Genomic DNA, 21,048 nt, shown 5'->3' with positions numbered 1-21,048 from the left:
TTTGCTTGGACCAGCACCCTATTTGCAGTTTTTCCGGATTTCCGTGTGCATGTCTCCTGGCTACCGAATAAGTATCGGGTATAATGATACAGTAGCTTTGTGCCTTGAAATATTTATATATCTATCTCTGGAAACCGGTACTAAATGTTTTCTGGAAGGTTCTATAAATGGGAGGCGCCATTCCATTTACCTGAAGATTCAGGAATTCTAGTGTTCTCGGTAACGACGAAGACTGCACTTGATTATCTATTGGCTTTCTCTTTTGGAGATCCGGCAATTGAGCCGTTTTCCCTGGCCGAAATTGCTTTGTATTTATATCTACGAGTAGTGCTATATCGCTGACTGATTCGCAGGCACTTGAGAGTGGGGCGTGGAGCGTGGGGCGTGGAGCGTGGGGAGTGGAGCACTCGAAGCGTGCTCTTCTCTTCGCTTTGGCGCTGACAAATCGAAATTTATTATAAACGCAATTGAAAAATCCCCAACGCGGCAGGCACTTGAGCCAAAGTCCTGAGAGTCCTAAGTCCTGAGCCCGAGTCAGAGCCCGAGCCAGAGACGGTACAAGTCCGGCGGCGGAGACGAGCGAAGGGGGCCTGGAAGCCAAGTAGCTGTAAATGCCAACAATTGCCGCAGGCAAAAGCTCCAGCTCCAGCTCCAGCTCCAGCTCCAGCAAAGCGACACACAAGATGGGGCAGGCACGAAGCGGCAGCATAACCAAAGCGGATTCCAAAATTGACACAAAACAGACAAAAAGCAAATCGTTTAGGCATCGAGTTCGAGGATGAGGACAAGGATGTGTCCCCACACACACACACATGCATGCAGCGGGGCTGTCGAACGAATTTTGTGCAACGGAGCCCCACTCTGATCCCGGAATGCGATGGAAAGCCAGCCGGCTGAAGGATACTTTGGTTTGGCATAACAAAGCCACACAAAAGAGTTGCTCCTGCAAGCAGTTGCAGCAGTTCCAGGCAGCAGCAGCTGGCTTGTTCCCGAAACCATTTTCGCCTTGAATGGCGACGGTTCTGTACAATTTTATGGGTCAACTCTTGGGTAACTCTTCTCTCTGTGTGTGGGATTAGGCTGCGGAATTTGCAGCACAAATAACTTGAGAGAGTGGGAGACTGGGAGACTGGGTAGGGGGAGCGGGAGGTTGTGGGGGTGTTCAAGTTCAAGTTTATCAACATATCGTCAACGTTGTTGTCCCGGTTGTTCCGTTGTCCGACCAACAGTAGCTCATATTTATTTATGGCTCAGAGCATCCACTCGAGCATCCATACGAGTGTGCCTGGACTCCGACTCCGGCTGGTCACAACTTGAATGAATTTCCGAAAAGGAGCCAGGACAACATCGGCGGCTAGGGGGCTTGGGGGCTTGGGGGCTTGCGGGTTGAGTGTGCATCTTCACAGGGCGGCTGACAGTTTGGCAGCCGATTCACAATGTTATCAAATTTTTGGTTCGCATGAACCCCAACCCCAACCCCCCCCCTCCCAACCGCTCACTGAATATATGTATCTGTATCTGTGTCTCCCTCTCTCTGCTCTTGCTGGGGATTTAGACATGTACACTTGTTGTAAACAACAACATTAACAAGGGTTTGCCAAACGATTGAGGCTGCAAGGGGTGGAGGGTGGAGGAGGGGGGGAGGAGGGGGGCGGAGAGGGGACACACTCATAAGCATTCATTGGAAATCCTTTTCGATTTATTTGCGTATTCAAACGGAAACATTTAAAGTGATTGCGGATGCAAATTTCCCTTCCCCCCCCCCCCCCCACACCACCAAGTAGGCAGCAGCCACACAGCCACAGTAAAATTGCTCTGATGTAGTACCTTTCTTCCCTTTCCTTCCCCTCCCCTCCCTTCCCTTTCTTTACTTTCCTTTCCTTCCCTGGTTTTCCTCTTCTTTTTTTTTTCCTTGGGTGTTGTTGTGTGTGGATTTTCCAAGATCTGAGCGCGTGCCTGGCAACATTTGCGGTTTTTGCGCAAGCTTCACACATTTTCTTGTGTGCGCCGGGGCCCAATTTTCTTCATGCCTTTATTTTCCCTTTCTTTCTTTCTTTCTTTCGGCCATGAGAATTTCAATTTTCACACAGGTGCTCGAATAAATATCAATCATACGCCCCAATGGCCTCCCGCCGAGCGCTTTTTATAATTTTCAATGATATTTGCTTAAACAATTAGTTAAATGATCTCCCATTCCCCAGGGGGAGAGGGGGGGGTTCCACTTACAGTTCGAGAGCTATGGGTGGGCAATCCGTATCTCCAAGCCATCTCCAATTGAATTGAATAGCCCCACCCCTCTACCCCCTCTGGGGGGGCTCTGGCGCTGATCCAAACATTTCAAAGCTTTTGGGGGCTTTTGGCACGAATGTGCGACTATTCCGCTTTATTGGCTTCGCACTAAACCACTAAAAAAAAAGCCTGTTAATGAGTCGAAATTGTTTGCTAAGAGCCGTCCCGCCCCAGCAACGCCCCTCCCCCTCGGATCAATGACGGGGCGCGATGATCGCGCGGATCGAGTCAGCTGCTCCACTTCTACTGTAGTTTATTTTATGGCCATTTGTTACTGCCCCACTGACAGCGCGTTAATTGCTCGCCAGCTGCCGTTTGAGCAGGCGCTGCCACACGCCTAATCGTATCATTCGCAACCCGAATCGGCACCATTGATACGCGTACGAGTGGGGTGCATCTTCCCTATTCGCTTGTCGAGTGCCACCACTTGACCGGCTGCCTGAGATTGCGCGCTTATCAGGCTCTTGGGCATTCCTTCTAAATGGGTTAAACGATGGTTAAAGCCAGACCAACAGCAACAGCAACAGCAGCCGATAAATATCATTTAACTTGCAGCCACTTTCACTGGGGCGTTTATGCAAATCGTTCCGTTCGCCTAAGACTACGGAATACGGACTACAAAATGCAGTCTGCCGTCCGCTGTCTGCAGTCCGGTCTGGGGAATAAATTTGTAACGAATTACCAATCAATTGACCAAAGAAACAAACAAATAAACCGAATCCCAGACTGCAGACTGTAGACTGGAGAGCAGGGCGGGGGGCAGTGTGGAGACCGCAAAGAGGTCTGAGGCTGCCTTTTGGGAGAGAGGAGGAGAGGCCGTATAGTTTGTAAAACGATTTGGAATTGAAATTGCAATGCAACGAAAATAAGAACAATTTAAATTAAATGGAACCCACAACGAATCGGCTCCACGGGGGCGGCTCTGTGAATAATTCAGCACGAGTGGCATGAATACTCGTTGTAAGCAGCAGCAACAGCAGCAGCAGCAGCAAAAGCAGCACCACCAGCAGCAGCAAATTAAATCAAATAGTTATATCATGCGAATAAATCGCTGTGCTGTGGATATCGCACATACGCCCCGTTGACCGCACAAAGCAACCGCGCTTCTGCTTCTGCTGTCCGAAACGGGAACGAGACCCTCCAGAAGCTACTTACACGCCACGCTCATCGCTCTGGGCATCAGTACGCGCTCCGTGCTCAGCCGCAGCAGATCGTGAATGTGAACGTGGTCTCCGGGTGCAGCTTCTTCGCCTCCTGCCTCCTGCCTACTGCCTTCTGCCGCCTGCCGCCTGACTCGCGTGTGTGTCTGTGTGAGACAGATAGATAGATAGAACTAAAAAGCGCACAAATATTTGCACACACCAGTGGAGAGGGAGGAGGAGTCGACACTCTGCCGCAGCATCGACTTCCTGTCTGGGCCACTTACGGCTTCTAAATCCCATCCCCAACACACTGCCCGGCCGTACACGTGCTGCAACGACTGCGGCGTGGATTTGAGAGCAAAAACTCCGACTCCGACTCCGACTGCGATTCCGGCTCTGACTCCGCTCCGCTCCGACTCCTGCCTCAGCCAGCGGCTTCTTCATTTGTTATTTTTTTTTTTTGCTAGTGGAACTCCTGTGCCCCTGCCACGGCCATGCATTCGCCGGCTGCCAAAGTGTCGGGCTACATTGTCCTGATGATTGTGCAAATAATTTTCCTGGTCCTATTCTGGCTGTTCGTGCGTTACGAGAAGGCGGCAATGCCGCCGGCACTCGGCGCTGAAGACGCTGGATCAGCAAACGAACACGTTTCGAAATATCCGCGTGAGTAGCAAGGATTTCCTTCGCCTGTCCCATGCCACACGCCACAGACTGCTCTGTCACCCTGCCTGCCACCCTGCCACCCAGCCTCTACCCTGCCTTACCCCTGAGTGCCCGCGGGAGGGGGAAACATTTCATATTTCCAGCTTAGCCGCAGATGTGCGAAAGCATCTATTAACAGGTCTATTCTCTGCCTCCTGGTGATACACAGATATATATCTATTTTTGCAAACACATTTTCGCTGGGCCCAATTAGCCGTCTCGGGCTAATGAAAGCCACTAACTCGAAACGGCCCAAACTGGACGCTGACTAAGACAAGCCCAAGGCGCGACGCACCTCTTTTTATCTGCATGTGACTTGGTGGGAGCTTGGGGGTGTTCCCTGCTCCGCCTGACCGTATCTCTGGACACATTTATGGCCGCTGCTAGTGGCACGTCAATTGATAGCGGTCAAACTGTTGCTAAAATTAGTCGAATCACAGGAGGGGGATTACTGCCAGTGCGAGTGCTCCACAAGTGCCACTCCACAGAGAAGCAGAAAACAATTAGAGGCAAGCCCCCAAAAGTATCCACCGACATAAGCCAGCAGTTGAACCTTTAAATCAAAGCAACTTTTGGGGCATACAGAGCCCCTCGTGGAGCTCTCTCTCTCTCTCTCTATTAGGGTGGGGGAAGGGGGTCTATTACCCATGCTCCCCCACTCAGAGAAAAAGTGCAATGAAATCAAAATATAGAGGGGAAATTGTATAAAAAAAGAACTTGCAATTAAAAATTGATATTAATAGGAAAATATGGGATTTCTAAAAGAAATAAAAAAAAATATATTTCATATTTAAATTAAATATTTTTACACGTACATCCGTTTCGTTTCCTCGTCTCGCATTCGAGTACGAACCAAATATGGAATATTCCGCTCATCCGAAATTGATGATTGGTGCTATGGAAACATTTTCATATTTAACTTAAATATATAATTTTTTTAAGTGTTTTTTAATTTTATAAAAAAGACCTCTTAATGAATTTATATTTAAATCAAAAAAAGTTCCATTTAATTTTAATATTTTTTTGTTTTGTTTTTAAAACCCGAAATGGATCTGGTCTTTCTTTAAACTCAGCCATTTTTCTCTCAGTGTACGCACATATAAGTTGTTCTAGTCGCATTTTTGGGGGGGAGGAGAAGTCAACCAAAGGAGCAAAGGACCAATGCCAGGACCTGAACCGGAGCATTGTTTGCCAAGTGTTGGCGGGTCATAAATAAATGAAGTTATTTTTCCTACAGTCTGCTTGTAGCAGTCTTTGGGGGTCCCGTGGCACCAATTCCATTAATTACTTTTGCCACACTCCCTTTCCCTTTCCCTCTCCCTTCCGAACCGAATGGAACGGAACGGAACGGAATATGGAAACGTAGAATACACCCACAGATGCACAGATACAAAGATACACACACACACACACAGAGATAAATGAATAATTAAAGTCATTAATTTCAATTTATGCAAATGCGTCTGTAAACAACTTGTTGCAATTCATAATAAATAAATTAAACCGTATTTCACACTAATTGCACCCGCGCGGGCACACACACACACACACACAGAGAGACGGGGGCACACAGGGGACACTCCGAGAGGGTGCAACTCCAAGGGGTAGGGGTGGGGGTAGGGGTAGAAGTGGTAAGAGGCAAGATACGTATGTGCAGGCCATCTTCCCTGCTGTTGCTCTGGTGACATCAATCTCAATGCAATTGACTTTTGGCAGCAGACAATTGGGCGGTTAATTGAAACGACTTGACTCAATTAATTGGCATTCCACTCGGGCCCGCATACACCCCCATATGATGTTGTGCTACCCTTAACCCTTCTCTCGCACAGAGTTCCAGGACATACAGGTGATGATCTTCATTGGCTTTGGCTTCCTGATGACCTTCCTGCGCAAGTACGGCTACAGTGCCACGGGCTTCACCTTGTTCATGGCCGCCTTGGTGGTCCAGTGGTCCGTCCTAATGAAGGGATTCCTGCACATGGAGGGCGGCAAGATCAGGTGAGTCCTTGAGCGTGAGAGTGCGCGTGAGAGTGCTTCTGACATCAATTTATTAATTGCCTTTGCCCGAACTGCGACGGAAAACAAATAAGTTGGGGGGGGAAAAATTAAGAGAAAAATACGAGCACCCAGAATGTGAAATGAATTCAAGCAATTACTCTAAATGGAGTGCCGTGGGATGGAGTGGGGATGGAATGGAGTTGGGTTGGTCCTGCTACTTATGCTAAGTGAAACGACATACAAAGGACGAGGAGGTCGAGGAGGAGCTGCCACCGAAGGAGCGACAGATGGAAATGCTTTAAAATGTATTCCATTCCATTTCATTTGTCGGCCATTTGCCATTGCTTAGATGGCGCCATTTTGTATGCATGTCAGAGGCAGGAGACATCCGCGACAGCACTTGGGCCGTGGGCGTGGACGGGGGCGTGGGCGTGACACCTGTCACACTCTTTTCTCTTTTGCTGATGCCGCTTCCGCCTCCTTGCAGCCTCTCGCTGGAGAACATCATCGATGCGGACATTGCCGCCGCCGTGCCCCTAATTAGCATGGGCGCCCTGCTGGGCCGCACCACCCCCATCCAGCTGCTGTGCATGTCCATCTTCGAGGTGGCCCTGTTCGCGGCAAACGAGTATCTGGCCCTGAACGTCCTCAGCGTGAGTGCCAGTCCGGCCAGTCCGGCCGACAACGGCCGCGAGTGAGTGACTCTTCTCTTTTTTCTTTGCAGATCTGCGACTGCGGCGGCTCCATCACCGTCCACGCCTTCGGCGCCTACTTCGGTCTGGCCGTGGCCATGATGCTGCGTCCCGCCAGCGACCAGAACGAGGCGGGCAAGCACGAGGGCGCCAACTACACATCCGACATTCTGGCCATGATCGGCACCACCTTCCTGTGGGTGTACTGGCCCAGCTTCAACTCGGTCCTGGCCGCGGGCACTGGCGGCGAGCGGGCCATTTTGAACACGTTTCTGTCATTAGCCGCGGCAACAGGTGAGTCACGTGCCACCAGGCGGCGGCCATAGCGACGGCGACAGCGTCTGAGCCCCGGCAATTAGCTGGAGCTCAAGTGCAGGTACAGCATCCAAACATCATACTCTCGTGCATATCTCCCGGAGGCTGTCTTCGCCCACACATCTTCATGCTTCATGCTTCATGCCTCGTGCCTCATCCTTATCCTTATCCTGTACAGGAGTGCACTGGAAGCCTGACTAGCTTCGTTAATTATAATGTTGGCGGGCCTATTAACAAGGTTCCAAATGAAATTGAAAAGGCCCCGAGCTGGGGATCCCCGCCCCAGCTCCCGCCTCAGATCCTGCCCCTGCTGCCCCCCCCACTCCCTGGCAAAGTCCTTATGCATGCGCCTCACAAACTAATTAAATGTCAAATAGTTTCGTTAACACATTTGAAAATTTATTTTGAGCACGTAGTGCACATAAAAACGGACGCAAGGACCAGCCGGTCGGTCAGCCTGTCCGGCATTTCGCTTAGTCGGGGGCGTGGAAAATGTGCTAAAAGCAGGGCCCGGTGTCGGTGTCCGGCAGGGCTCTGGTCTGGGATCCCAGAGTCTGATGCTCGGTTAATGTAAATAACAAAACACAAATTAAATGTATACAAAGGACCTCCCAGCAGCACAGCATCCATGGCATCCATAGGACAGCAGCAGCAGCAGCAGCAGCAGCCATAATAATAGTAGGAGCAGCAGCTGAGATAAGCCAAGCCAAGCTCCAAGGGGGACGAGGATTGGGTTGGGCAGGAGCAGGACGGGGCGACCTCAGTCTCTGTCTGGGCCTCTTTGCCTGGGTGCCTGGGTGAGGGCATTAAGGCCCTCACGTTACGGCGACGGAGGTAACACCTAACAAGGCACATGAGCTGCACAGAGCTGGGGGCCTGCAGGCTCTCGAGGAAATGCTGAACGCAGTGGGGATACGCTTACCGAAGCTCTACCATGGATGGGGCACCGCATCTGAGGTGGTCTTCGGACGATTCCAGACCATATTTCTGATCTTTTCTTTGTTCCCATCAAAAAGGAGACCACCTGAACAGCGGATGGGGTTAACGTTTACCCCCGGGGGGCGTTATAAAGACCCAGATCTAGAGTATTTGCTACGGTCCAACAGAGATGCCCAGATACGGATACAGAGAGGGCGAGAGGGAGTCCGGTAGAGCATTTTATGCGGAAGGATGCGCGATTAGTTGAGTCAACGTGCGGCTGTGCGGCTGTCGCTCCGACGTTCCGGTGCTCCGTCCGTTGCAGTATCCTTCCCACCACCTTCCTCCTTCCTCCTTCCTCCTTCGTCCTTCGTCTTTCGTCCTTGCCCATTCAGTGGCCGGCTGCTTGCCTCACTAGTTGTTGCCTTAATTAAACTAAAGCTGGGGTTCAGTTCAATGCTGAAATTAGAGGCGGTCTGGGTGGGTGTGACCGTCGTCCATGGCTCCATGTTGCCCATGCGGGAGGGACGACATGCATGGCGGGGCAAGGGACACGGGCTGGACACAGGACACAGGACACACGACAGGGCGGCAGACGACGCCATTTGGTGTCCAAATGCGGCGCCAACAGGCAAAAATACGCCCCAGTTGTTGTTTTCACACCAAGCGAGCCCGAGCTCGGGCCTTGTCCCCGTCAGTGGGTGGGTGGGTGCCCTCCCACTAGTCGCTCTCTGTGGGTGTGTGGATGTGTGGGGGCCGCCTGGATTTGGGCTTTGGGTCTGGTCAGTGACGTCCGTTGGTCCGGCGTCTGCCCGCATTGGCCAACAACGTTAAGCACCAAACACATTTTACAGTCGCAAGAGTGACACCATTGGCGTTAATTTAAATTGTTTAATGTTCGAGGAGCCACCCCTGACATCCCAGAATCTCGGATGTGCCTTTGGCTTGGCTTTGGTTTAGTCCCGAGTCCCGACTGCAAGTCGATCTGGGGATCCAGGCAGCAGGCAGCAGGCAGCTGGCAGCAGGGACCAGGGACCCCGGCTGTAAAAAAGCTGTTTAATTGATTTTTAAGCCAGAATTTGCTGTTCTCGTAATTCTGTGTCGCCCCGGACAACGTCAAAAGCTGTTTTGAAATTGTTGCGGTTCCCTCCCCCTCCCCCTCCCCCTCCCCCCTTTCTGGCTGTGATTTGGCTTACTTATTTGCCATGTGGCAGGATGCCCCTGCCCCTGCCCCTGCCCCTGCTGCCCGGTTGGCCAACTAATTTATGCAAATTATTATTGCTGCAACATATGTTCCACCATAAAATGGAGATTTTTAAGTATTTAGTGTTATTCAGGCGAGATTTATGCTTGCCAAAGGACATAAACTGAAGTCCTTGTGTCCTTGTTGGTCACAGTGTTACGGTGCGACCAGCCGGGACGACTCCTGGGCCTCTTGGCACTTGGCCTGCTTACATTTTTATTAGTTTTGTGTTTATGATGAGAGTGTGGTTGCGGTTGTAGCTGCTGCTTGAATGATTTCGAATCCCAAAGACACAATTCAGAGCCTGCTCGGGGCACCTCAGCACCTCAGAGCCTGCCACCTAATGAACTCCACGCCACAGCCGGAGCTGGCTGCATTCAAATATTCATTAAAATCCGTGTAATTAAGGGCCAAACCATGTACTAACATCCATTCAATTCACGCTTCATTCAATCTCGACTCGACTCCGCCATAAAGCCAGATTCAGAACGAGAACGAGTCCTACTGTGCGCTTCCTGTGCCGGAGCATCCTGTGCCCTCGCCTGTTCGGTTCTGCTCCATTTTTAACCCAACTTCTTCACTCTCCCCCCGTACGCCGTACAGTGACCACCTTCGTTGTGTCCGCACTTGTCAGCCATGAGAATAAATTGGATATGGTGCACGTGCAGAACTCGACTCTCGCCGGCGGCGTGGCCGTGGGAACCGTGTGCAACCTGCTACTCGGCGCACACGGCGCTGTCTTAATTGGCATTATCGCCGGCACGGTTTCGGTGCTCGGCTATCGCTATTTAACCGTAAGTTCAACTCGAAACACCCACTGCCCCCACTCCCCCAGTCCCCCAGTTCCCCAGTCCCCCAATCCCTTCAAGCACACAAAAAACTGAGAACGGTTCGCACACAAAAAAACTAACATAAAAAGAGAGAGAGAGAAGGAGAGCTGGTCCTGGTGATGGTCCCTCCTGGCTTTCATACAAAACATAACCTGCTATTCAAATGCCTCCAGAATGGCAATTGGAATGGGAATAAGGATGCGGATCTGGACGTCCACGTGGAGGAGGAGTTGCCTGGCCGGCCAGCGGTGGCCGGCTTCACTTTAATTAGTGCGCCTAGCGAAAAATGCGACGCTAATGAGTAAAGTTTGTTGCCCGCCGGGCCTGGCCAGCCGTAGCCGTAGCCGTTGCCGTTGCCGGACTACCAGACCCGGACCGAACAGCACAACCGAAATCCGTGATGTTTCCCCCGGAGCTGAAGCGGCAAATAAATTTGCACAGCAACTACAAATGTCCCTCTAATGACAGGAGTACTCCTGCTTCCACTGCCACTGCCATTGCCACTCCCAGACCTACCTGGTACTCGGTACTTTTGGCATAAATAAATTTAATTTTATTCAGAAATTACCCGAGTGCTGGAATTTTGGGCTGTGATTCCGTTTTCCATTTTACAGCCCTGGTTAACGTCCAATCTGCGGCTGCATGACACCTGTGGCGTACACAATCTGCACGGAATGCCGGCCCTGATTTCGGCCATTGCCTCGGCTATTTACGCCTCGATGGCCAGCCTGGATGACTACCAATCGGAGTTGCAGGACATATTTCCGGCCATGGTTGGCAACAATGCCACTGCCACCAAATTTATGGGCGTAAGTATTCGGCAGTCATAGATACACCCCATTGATAACTGTATCTCTCTCTCTCTCTCTCTCGATCTGCAGGGTCTGGGCCGCAATGCCAGCTCCCAGGCGGGCTATCAATTGTTTGGCATCGCTCTGACGCTGCTCATTGCCATAGGCGGCGGCATTTTGACAGGTACATGCAAAGAGTGATGAGAAATTTGACAATATTTGTGAGAATTAACCATTATGCTACCCGGCACTAGGCACCGTTTTGAAGTACACCAGTTTCCGGAACCTCAAGAAGGACGAACAGCACCAGGACGAGCAGTACTGGGAGGTGCCGGCGCTGGATAACAAAGAGGAATAGTTAAGTTTTGTGCCTGTCCACGCCACGACGATCGAATGTGCCTTGTCTTAATTTAAATTTTACTTAAATTAATTAGTTTTCTTTTTTGCTTGTTTTATTATATATATATATATTATTATGATATGCACACAGCACAACAGCCTGCTTTCCTCCTGCAAGTGTTTGTACCCCGCCCCCCCTCCCCACTCCCCTCCCCACGACGACAGTTTGTTTTGATTTGATTCCGACGCCTCTTTTTGCAGTGAACTAGAAAAAGTCGAAGAGCTTTTGTTGTAGGCATCCGAAAGGCATCCAACAAAAAAGAGCACATCACGGCACAGCACTGCACAGAGCCCAGCGGAAAGGACAAGGGGGAAACGGCAATCCTTTGTTGTCCTTCGACTTCGCTTCGCTTAATTTTTGTGGACATTTTGTCGCATTTATTTAAAAACTCCAACAATTTACACATTTAATTAGCGTTGAGCACAGAAACTGACACAAAAAAAGGACACGCACACACACACACACGCACACACACACACACACATGCAAAAAAGTTATTAGCAATAAAAATATTTTAAATGTGACATTGCTGCTCTCTCTCTCTCTCCACCCAAAACTCCCTCCTGAATTTATTTCGCATGCTGAGCGAAATTTTTAATGGAATTAAAATCATACACATAAAATCCAACAACGAACGAATGAACGAACGAACGAACAACCAACAAATAACATTCCGACGCCCAACAACAATGGCGCGTAAAAAGTTTAAATATGCTTGGCGAACTTTTGGATGATGCCAATGCCGCCCAGACTGCCGCCGCCAACTTTAATTGGCGCCCATTTCTGCTACGAAACTGGAATGCAATTGTCCCCGCCAACAATCTGTATGTGCGTGGCGCCCTGCACTGAGTAGGGGATCGGCTTTGGCTCAGAGGAGAAGGAGGAGGCCCGAGCCAGAGCTCGAGCCCGAGCCAGCCAGCACACGCTAATTAAGTGGCTCAAGACAAAGTGCCAGCTAATTAGCTGACTTTTGGCCAAGACACCGCCCCTAGTTCCGGTTCCCCACTGCAGTCTTTAGTCCCCAGTCCCCCAGGCTCCCCCGGTCCCAGTCGGGGTCCCCGATCCGGTCAGCTTTTGGCCAGCTCAGTCGGCGATTAGTGCACCTGGAACCGAGAGACAAGAGACAAGAGACAAAAGCAGACCAAGAATAATGTCTTTCAAATGACACTCGGCCGGCGATAAGCTGGCGGCCAACTACTTAAGGTGGGATTTGCCTCCTCAACCCAATAAAGAAAAGCCCCAAAGGCAAACAATTACTTGGAAAAGTTCAACAAGTTTCAATAAAATTGTCAACCTCTCAGCGTTGTTCGGCTTCTGTGCTTCTGGGCGGGCCGGGGCCGGGGCAGGGGTAAACCCTTGGGGGGAAACTCATTTACAGCCTGAAAGATGATGAGCTGTGGGAATAGATTGTGAGTGTGAGAGAAAACTTTCAAGAACAGAAATAAAAGTTTGATTTTGACATAGAATCCCCCATAAATGGCTTATTCATTTCGGTTGGCTAGTACATACACCCTTATTGGTAAGAAAACATTGTACACAGCAGAAGGCACCCATCTACATCAGAGGGAGAGCCAAGGATCGACACTAAGAAACAACAATATGTAAAGACAAACAAAAAAAAACAGTAAAAGTTTCTTCTCTTTTACCTTCTGGGCCATAAGCTAAGGCCATTACGTTTTCCTCTCCTCCTCACATGAGGAGTCGACGATTTCGCGGTTACGTCGAAAGAAGAAACGGAACCGTGAGACCGCGCGACGACTTCGAACGAACGCAAAACGCAACCGAAAAAAAAATAAAAACAAAATTCACAGCACACACTTTGGATGGATTAATATAAGGTGAGGTGAGGCCTGACAGGACTGAAGTTCACGTGGAAACACTAACGAGAGAGCGTGAGATCACCAAGAGACTAGGAATGGCTCACCCTCACCTCAACACAAATGAGTGACTTGGTACGAGAGAGCGTCGATTCTAAGCGCTCGCTCCTTGGCTATTGCTTTGGTCCTCTTCTTCGTTGAGCGCATCACACCATGGAGTGGGAAAGGGAAAAAACTGCGCGCAAAGATTTATGCATACAAGAATATGTTTATACATATATTGGACATTAAATGTTACACTTTCACTGATTTTCTCAATTTTCCTTCGCCGCTCTGCCTTTGGTATGCCATTTTGCCTTGCGGCGCGCCGGCACACTTGATCAGCCACTTTTTCTTGCACTTTTTCATTTCTAATCACTGCTCCCTTACACTACACAACTGGGTGACAATTTTCCATTTAGATTTTTCACTATATTCCCGTTTTTCACGGCCCGAAACGCGGAGCTGATTTGAAAACGCGCGCGTAGCCGGCTGAAAAAATTAAATTGTGAGAGCGGTGCAGAGATATATGCGTAGGAGGCTTATTGGCTCTCTCACTCCATGCTCTCCTTCTTATGCTTTTCTCAAATGCTCTCTCATTGGAATTTGACATATGCTTGTGATGTTTGTGTCCCTCTCCCCCTCCAACTCCTAGAGAGCGAACGTTTGTGCGTTTGCAAGGTGATTCGCACACTCTCTTTTCGGATCTTTCGCTTTCGGAGACCGCTTTGATGGGGGAGGGATGAACGAAATGAGAGAGCGCTTTGCGAGAGCAGACCACCTTGCATAATTCCCGTATGGTGCGTTTGGTGAGTGACGTGACCGCCGGTTAATGCTGCGGTGTGAGGAAGAGGGCTGAACTGCTGTGCACCTGTGCAGGTGATCCAATGATCACCATCTCATGTGCGGGGTGTTTGGTCAGGGGAATCTATTCTGCTGCGCGGCTGTTTGCAATGTTTTCTTATCTTGCACATAAATACATGTATTCGTAGGGAGTATGTGTGTGCATGGGGCGTTGAGGGGTTACGTAATAGAGCCTAAATCAATAAACTTAATTTCAATTTTCATTCAATAACATTGCAGGGGTAAGGCCCTTGGGGGTAAAATCATGTACAGCCTGAAAGATGATGAGCTATGGGAATTGTGAGTGGAGTATGAGAGGATTCGCATTCCCTCTTCGAAGATGTAGCCCAACAATAATCCATAAAATGATATGAAAAAAATAAAATTCAAAATTTTGATATATGTATGTATGTATGTATAATCCCCTCCATAATTGGCTCATTCATTTCGGTTGGCTATCGAATTGCCGAAAGTATCTGCCAGAACGTATCTTTGGCTGGTCCAAGTATGCGGCTCTTCGGCAATTCCCAAATACCCCCCTGCACAGATGTGCTACGACAAAGGATTGTAGTCAAATGAGTGACCAAGGCAGCTCCCAGACCGGTCTGGAGTGGGCCGGCAGTCTAGCCGCAAAATAGAAGAGGATTGGGGGCCGAAGACCGAGTAGATTGTGCAATTTGGCAAAGTATTCCCCGGTGCACCGTTCGACTCTCCGACTCTTTCGTTCGGCCAGACGCCAGGCCAGAGTCTCCCCGACTCGTGCCCCTGCTCCTGCCCCTGCTCCAGCTCCTGCTCCTGCCCCTGCCCCTGGCTGTGTGTCTGTGTGGATGTCTAAGTGCTGTTTTATTGCCATGTGGTTGGAGCTGGTCCGTCTGCCTGTCCGTCCGTCCGTTCGTTCATTCGATGGTCGTGTGCCGGCCGGCCCAGACGGACCGGACACTCACACGTCTATAATAATAATTAACAGCCTGAAACTGAAAGGAAAATATGTCGTCAGTTCCGCTGGATCCTTTCGTTCCTTTCGAGCCCCCGCCACGAAGCAGGCAGCATATTTTATGCATGGTCCTGCCACTGACGAGAACGACAAGGACGACGACGACGACGACGACGACGACGACTGTCGCCTCTGACACGGCTGCCATAAAAAGTGCAGAGCAGAGCAGAGCAGAGCAGAGCAGAGCAGAGCGGAGCGGCGACAGCAACAAGGACAACAAGGACTGCAATTAAGGGCAACTTTAAGCGCGTTGACAACTCTGCCGGCATCTCGACATTGACTTTGTCTTGTTGCTGCTCATTCCCTCATTTCCTCGCTATCCCTCTCCATCCTTCTCCAGAGCCCATCCCCATCCCCATCCCCATCCCCATCCCTCTCCGCTGCCTTTGCCTTTTGTCTGGCTGCAACAAATTGTTGGCCATAGTTCTTTCCATTGTAGTCGTACTTGTTCCTGCTGATCCTTCGTCCTGCCAGCAGAGCTGAGCAGCAGCTGGGGATTTGTTGGAGTTCTGGTTAGTTTTAGTGCCGTGTTCTCCTTTCTGTTGCCGTTGCTGCTGCCGCTGCTGCTGCTGTTGCAGGAAGCTCTGCAGGACTCGGAGACGGAAACTTGTACAGCATTTTGCAACAGTAATTTTTTGGGTGTTGTTTCCGGCGGCGTTGACAGTTGGCCCCGCCCCCCTCTCGCCCCCTCTCGCCACTCCCTGCCGCACTGTTTATGGCCAGACAAATGGCTGTCCCCGCAGTGTCGCCGTGCAGCTCCTGGCCTTGGATTTGAAAGGGTCTCCCATTTGCTTAATGTTTCATCGAGGAGGGCTGCATGCAAAATTCATGATTTACGTTTAAGTGTCATTGGTGTTTAATTATTAAGCGGGCAGCCAGCGGCAGTGGCAGTCGCTTAAGAGTCACCAGGCGGCAACCGGGGAGTCGATTGCGTCGCACCATCCTCAAGGCATCCCCCAAACTCCCCATTCGGCACTCACATATCGCTGTTGAGGATTGTATTTGCTCTTACCTGTTCATGGTGGTGGTGCTGGTGGTGGTGGGCGCTGCTTTCCATTTCATTTTCGGGGGCCCCTTTCGACAGTCGACTGCCAAAAATGTGAGCATGTTCTCCTTGGGCCTGGGCCTGGGTTTGCTTACATAAATATGCGCACCGGGCACGCAATGGGGGGTCTGGAGAGGAGGAGCAGCAGCAGGAGTTGGACCACGGAGCTATGGAGGTAGAGCTGGAGCTTGAGCTGGCGACCCTGCACAATTTGCAATACTCCGGGGACTTTGCTTCACTCCACTGCCGCACTGCCGCCAGTTGATATGGATACTGGTCTCTGGGTCTCTCTGTGTTCGGTGTTCGGTGTGGGAGTGGGGCATGTACACATGTGGTGGCATGCCCCGCGCACATTCCATGGGGCCAGGCCCAGTGTCAGGGCAACAAAACGTTCGGGGGACCTGAAAGCAGAAAAGTGAAATTAAATAAATTTTATAACATAATTTACGCTATCAAAACATGCACTACCAGTCCCGGTCCCATGGGCTTCCCCTCCCCCAGCCACTGCACTTGTGTGTCCCGTGTGTCCTGTACGCCCGGAGACCTGCAGCCGCGTTCCACTCGCACTGTCTCTCCCCTGGCGGCTTGCGGCAGGCGGCAGGCGGCAGGCAGCAGGCGTCAGCTTTCAGTTCAGTTCTTGCCACCGCCACTGCCGGGAAGCAGTGAATTGTAGGCTTCAATTAAATGTTAATTTTACAGAGCTTAAGCATGAAATTCGGTTTTGAACGGGGGATTGGATACGGCAGGATGAGTATCCTCCGACTCCTGCCCCCACCTCTCGGCCTCTCAACATCAACTTTTCATTAAGGCAATGTGTATAAAATTGTGTATTTTATGGCTGCATTTTAATCTTTTTTATTGGCAGCTCTCTTTTCGCTGCCAAACACGAGCACATTTCTCTGGAGCAAAAGCTCACCTAAGGGGGAACCCCCCCACCACCCCAGCCAGGCCAGAATGCGGGGGGTGGGGTCGCAGAGTGCTTTGAAATGCTGTCTTTAAATATAAATACATTTTTGATATAAGCAAAAGCTGCTTTCAGCGCAGCAGATGGTAGCTCTTAAGCAGTTATGAGACCCCACTGCATGGAGGCCATAGATGTGTGGAGTGAGCTCTGAAGAAGCGACAAAATGTTCCAAATATAAGGAATATTATTGCATTGGATCGAAAGTGAGTTTCTACGACCGAGAATCAACAGCAATTGGAACAGGGAATGGGCGAAAAGGGTCTTCCAGCAAGATTTTGCGTATTCCGCTCATCCGAAAGTGCTGATTGCTGTTATGGACAAAGAATTCGCACATTGTCATGCGCTGAAACTCAAACATGGGTCAGTTGGTATCAGGAAAACTAGAACTACTTGAAATCGAGACACCCCCCGAACCATTAAACGGCCTGCTCATCCAGATACAAACCTGTTCCTGTGGCCCATTCGCTCATTCGATTCATGCTCCCAAATGACATCGTGCGGAGCAACAGAAATAGTTCACAGAAGTGCGGCAAATGCTAGTGGGTTTTCCTTTCACATTCCTCTCTCTATTATATCTATTTTATAGAAATGATGCTAGAAAGTTTAAGCTTCCTCCAGCATTCCATCACTTCTTTTGCATACACAGATAGGTGTGTATCTGTGTGCATGTGTACATACATATGTATTTATTCTGAAGCTTGTGAAATTTTTTTGGTGACCCACTTCGGAGTCGGTTGAGAGCATCGCATTGCACTTGACTTCACCTTTTGCCCCAGCAATTGCTGTGCATCCACAGAGAGGACACACACAGAAAGGAAAAAGTGTGGGAGAGAGGCAGATGGGGGGAGATGGAAACATGTTGCAAATAAAATGCATTTGCCACTTGTCCATGCCGCTTGTGTCGTTTGTTGTGGCGCCCACCCGAAACACATTCAAAACACGCTGCGAACTTGAATACGGGATACCCTCAAGTGTTCATAAAAAAGGCGACCCGACCCCACTCGCCCCCCCCACCGAAACACAGAGACCCATAAAATCCATATTGACAGTGTGGCACTCGTAAAGGCAGCAGCGGATCAGAGAGTTGGGGATGGGTTCTTTTGAGGGGTGGGAGCCAGCAAAAAAGAAACCATTGTAATAATGTCCAAAAATATGTTACCAACACGTGTAGCATGCAACACCCATACACCCACCAGGGCGGTAAGGGCTGGGGGGGGGAAAAAAAATATGGAAAATAAACGAAATGTAAAATATTCTGCCTCTGTTGCAGGCAGAAAGGATTTTCAGCCCTCTGAGCTCCATCCCGTTAGCTCCCGTTAGACACGCTTAATCGATGCAGCAGCACCGCCACAGCCGCCCCATCCTGCCGCACTCTGCCCCACTCTGCCCTGCCCTGTATTTTATATACAGGGGATATTTTATTTAACGCTAGCAGCTAGACAGATGGGCAGACAGACAGGCAGACAGCGACTCGTCGTCCTGGGCCCAGACAATGTCAATGCTCAGGCCCGTGTTCGTCATTCCACGCCCCCCACACACACACACACACACACACTGGTATGCATACAAACATATGAAAAAAAAGGGAACACAAAAAATATGCTGACAATAAAAATTTGTTGTCGACTGAAGCGGCTGAGCGGCTCAGTAGCATGCAACATGCTGTTGCACGCCGTGTCCGCCAGGAGGCCAGACAAATGAAAGAAAAAAAGCCCCCAGAGAGACCACCAATGAAGTGGGGATACCCTTTTTAGAGTGTGGCATGTAGGGGCACCGAAGGACAAGGACAAGGGGCTAATGGATGGAGAAGATCATCTCGGGGCTTAAGGAAAGCCATGGATGAGGGTATACATCAGGGGATCAATCATCTTAAATCTATTTGCACACATCAATCCCCGCCTTTGGCTCATATTTAATCCTGCGAAAGCCCGAGTGAGCCGTATGCCCCGTGCCGCCAGATAGTTCTGATGGGGGCTCCCTGGGGGGGGGGGGGGCGTTTTACAAGATCATTGATGGCGAAAGGTAAGTCTCTCACAGTTCAATGCCTGCTTGGCGCCCGACTTCAATGGGGGGAGCTGCAATAAAAAGGCACGGAATCTGCCATTGCAATAAAATAGAAACAACTGCGCCTAAAAACCACTCAAGCATACTTTTGGGGCGCCCCCCCTCCCCCGGTGCCATCGTGCAGGAGCGAGCCATTCCATTGTGCAGGACGGTGAGGACGTGGGGTGGCGTGGGGGCCGTGGGCCATAGTCAAAAGTTACGAAAGCGAACCCGTGAGTGAATGCCCATGGATTGGATCGAATAGATAGGGCGGGGAGGGTAAAGGAAGAGATAGAGCCAGAGTAAGAGACAGAGACAAACAGGCATTGACTAGGTAGGTAGGAAAAATAAAGTCGTAAACCTGAAATAAGCCATCAATGGCATTAAAACCTCCCCCCCCCCCTGACGACGATGGCGACACAGCCCTTTTACAGCACTCATCATGTGCCCGGTTGCCGCCTTTGCTTTTTGGTGGGTGTACAGCGGCGGTGGAGGGGGAGGGAGGGGAGGGGAGCGGAGTGGAGGCGTCGCCATGTTTCATTTGTCAAAGTGCTTGGCGGCTTTCGGCGGTGCTTCGCTTCTTGTTGGCGCTCACTGTTTCCAGCATGACTGCCGGTTTTTTTTTTTGTTTTTTTTTTCCTGTGGCTTTTACGTATGAGTAATCTTATAGGCGGGCGCATTACTCATACGCTCAAATCACGCTGCTGTGTGTGTGTGTGTGTGTGTGTGCTTTTTTTTTCATTCTTTCTACCTCCTGGCTCCTGGGGCTCCTCGGGCTCCCCTTTGGTCTTTCCGTTCCTTTTGCCGGTGGCTCACATTTAAAGTTTCCTGATTACATTGCAAATTATATAATTTCGTTGTTGATTTTTGGCCAAAAGAAGAAAACTTTCTGACAACCCACTTGGTGGTGGAATTAGGGAGGGGTGGGGAGGTGGGGGTCTGTCTGCTTGGCCCACTTTCATGGCGTCATCTTATTTAAAAATCAATATTTGCGGTGGGATACGTGTGCGGCATATTAATCATACGCAGCGTTGTACTAACCGGAGTCATGTCTGTGATTTCTTTCTCCAGTCGCTTCCCTTCGCCATTCGTTTCGTTTCGTTTCGTTTCCCCATTCTTTCTTTCATCTCTCGGAGATATCATTTTTAGACACTAATAAAAAGTTTCGACGGGGCAATACGTGTGCGGCTTTGCATTTGCTGCCGGGGGGTAGCCAGGGATAGCCGGGGATCCACCCACTACTCGTATAATACGTATTAGAATATGAAGAGCAGCTGAATGAGTGCTGAGGATGATACGGCTTCTTTGCCTGTCCCTGACTCCGGCTCTGGCCCTCCCCATGACACTTTCGCATAGTTATAATAAGCAAAGTTTTTCTGCTGACTGGAGACTGGAGAGTGGAGGGAGTGGCGCGGAGCTTGTGTTTTGTGTTTTTTTGGGCGATAATCAACGCTGGAACTGCGGCTTGCCGGGTTAAGTGAGCGTCCGATGTCAAGGCTAATGAAACCAGAAAAATCAGCCACAAGAGTGCGCTAATCTCTTGATTTTGCCAAAAAGGAAATTAACTTAACCGCTCCACCTGCCCCCGTTTGACCTCAATGCGTGGAGTGGTGGAGTGGGGTGGGTTGGTATGGAATAACATATGAACTCCAATCAACTTGCCTCGCCGCAAACCGCATTTTTCATAGTTAGTTCAGCAGCAGATAATTATAGTGTACGATACGAAGTGTGTGTACTTTTGGTCAGCTGTTTTCTCTTTGCCCTGGGAGCAACATCATGTGTGTGGGGGGGGGGGGACGGGGTGGTGCTCCGAATGAAGACATTAGCAGATGGCGGAGGTTCCACCTCCCACAAGCTGCATAATTGCCAGGCCGCAAATTAGTTTTATGCAATGCCGCGGCCCAGGTGGGGTCCGACTCCAAGCTGCTCCAGATACTGTTTCTCTTTCGGTTGCTGTTGTCTGCCGCCTGCCGCCCGCCTGTA

At 50.2% G+C, this 21,048-nt stretch overlaps 1 protein-coding gene across 2 annotated transcripts; it reads left to right on the top strand.

The window, feature by feature from the left end:
• The first annotated feature begins 3,432 nt into the window (after positions 1 to 3,432).
• Positions 3,433 to 11,818, top strand: LOC108153599 (ammonium transporter Rh type B). Of its 2 annotated transcripts, XM_017283682.2 has the most exons (9): positions 3,433 to 4,094; positions 5,963 to 6,131; positions 6,619 to 6,784; positions 6,856 to 7,117; positions 9,903 to 10,093; positions 10,744 to 10,938; positions 11,011 to 11,104; positions 11,175 to 11,277; positions 11,521 to 11,818. In XM_017283682.2, the coding sequence occupies exons 1-9, from the start codon at positions 3,926 to 3,928 to the stop codon at positions 11,552 to 11,554; spliced, it is 1,383 nt and encodes a 460-aa protein (XP_017139171.1). In that variant the 5' UTR covers positions 3,433 to 3,925; the 3' UTR covers positions 11,555 to 11,818. The 2 variants fall into 2 exon arrangements, with proteins under 2 accessions (XP_017139171.1, XP_033243428.1); XM_033387537.1 differs by lacking the exon at positions 11,521 to 11,818 and having other exon boundaries at positions 3,434 to 4,094; positions 11,175 to 11,393.
• Positions 11,819 to 21,048: the final 9,230 nt, after the last annotated feature.

This window comes from Drosophila miranda, chromosome XR (assembly GCF_003369915.1).
Source record: "Drosophila miranda strain MSH22 chromosome XR, D.miranda_PacBio2.1, whole genome shotgun sequence".
NCBI lineage: Eukaryota > Metazoa > Arthropoda > Insecta > Diptera > Drosophilidae > Drosophila > Drosophila miranda.
This window is presented reverse-complemented; position numbering and strand designations above follow the sequence as displayed.

Coding starts and splice junctions, on each gene's coding strand:
- LOC108153599 (XM_017283682.2), top strand. CDS start 3,926: ATGCATTCGCCGGCTGCCAAAGTGTCGGGCTACATTGTCCTGATGATT. Junction 6,785..6,855: donor TGGCCCTGAACGTCCTCAGC/GTGAGTGCCAGT, acceptor TTTTCTTTGCAG/ATCTGCGACTGCGGCGGCTC. Junction 10,939..11,010: donor CTGCCACCAAATTTATGGGC/GTAAGTATTCGG, acceptor CTCGATCTGCAG/GGTCTGGGCCGCAATGCCAG.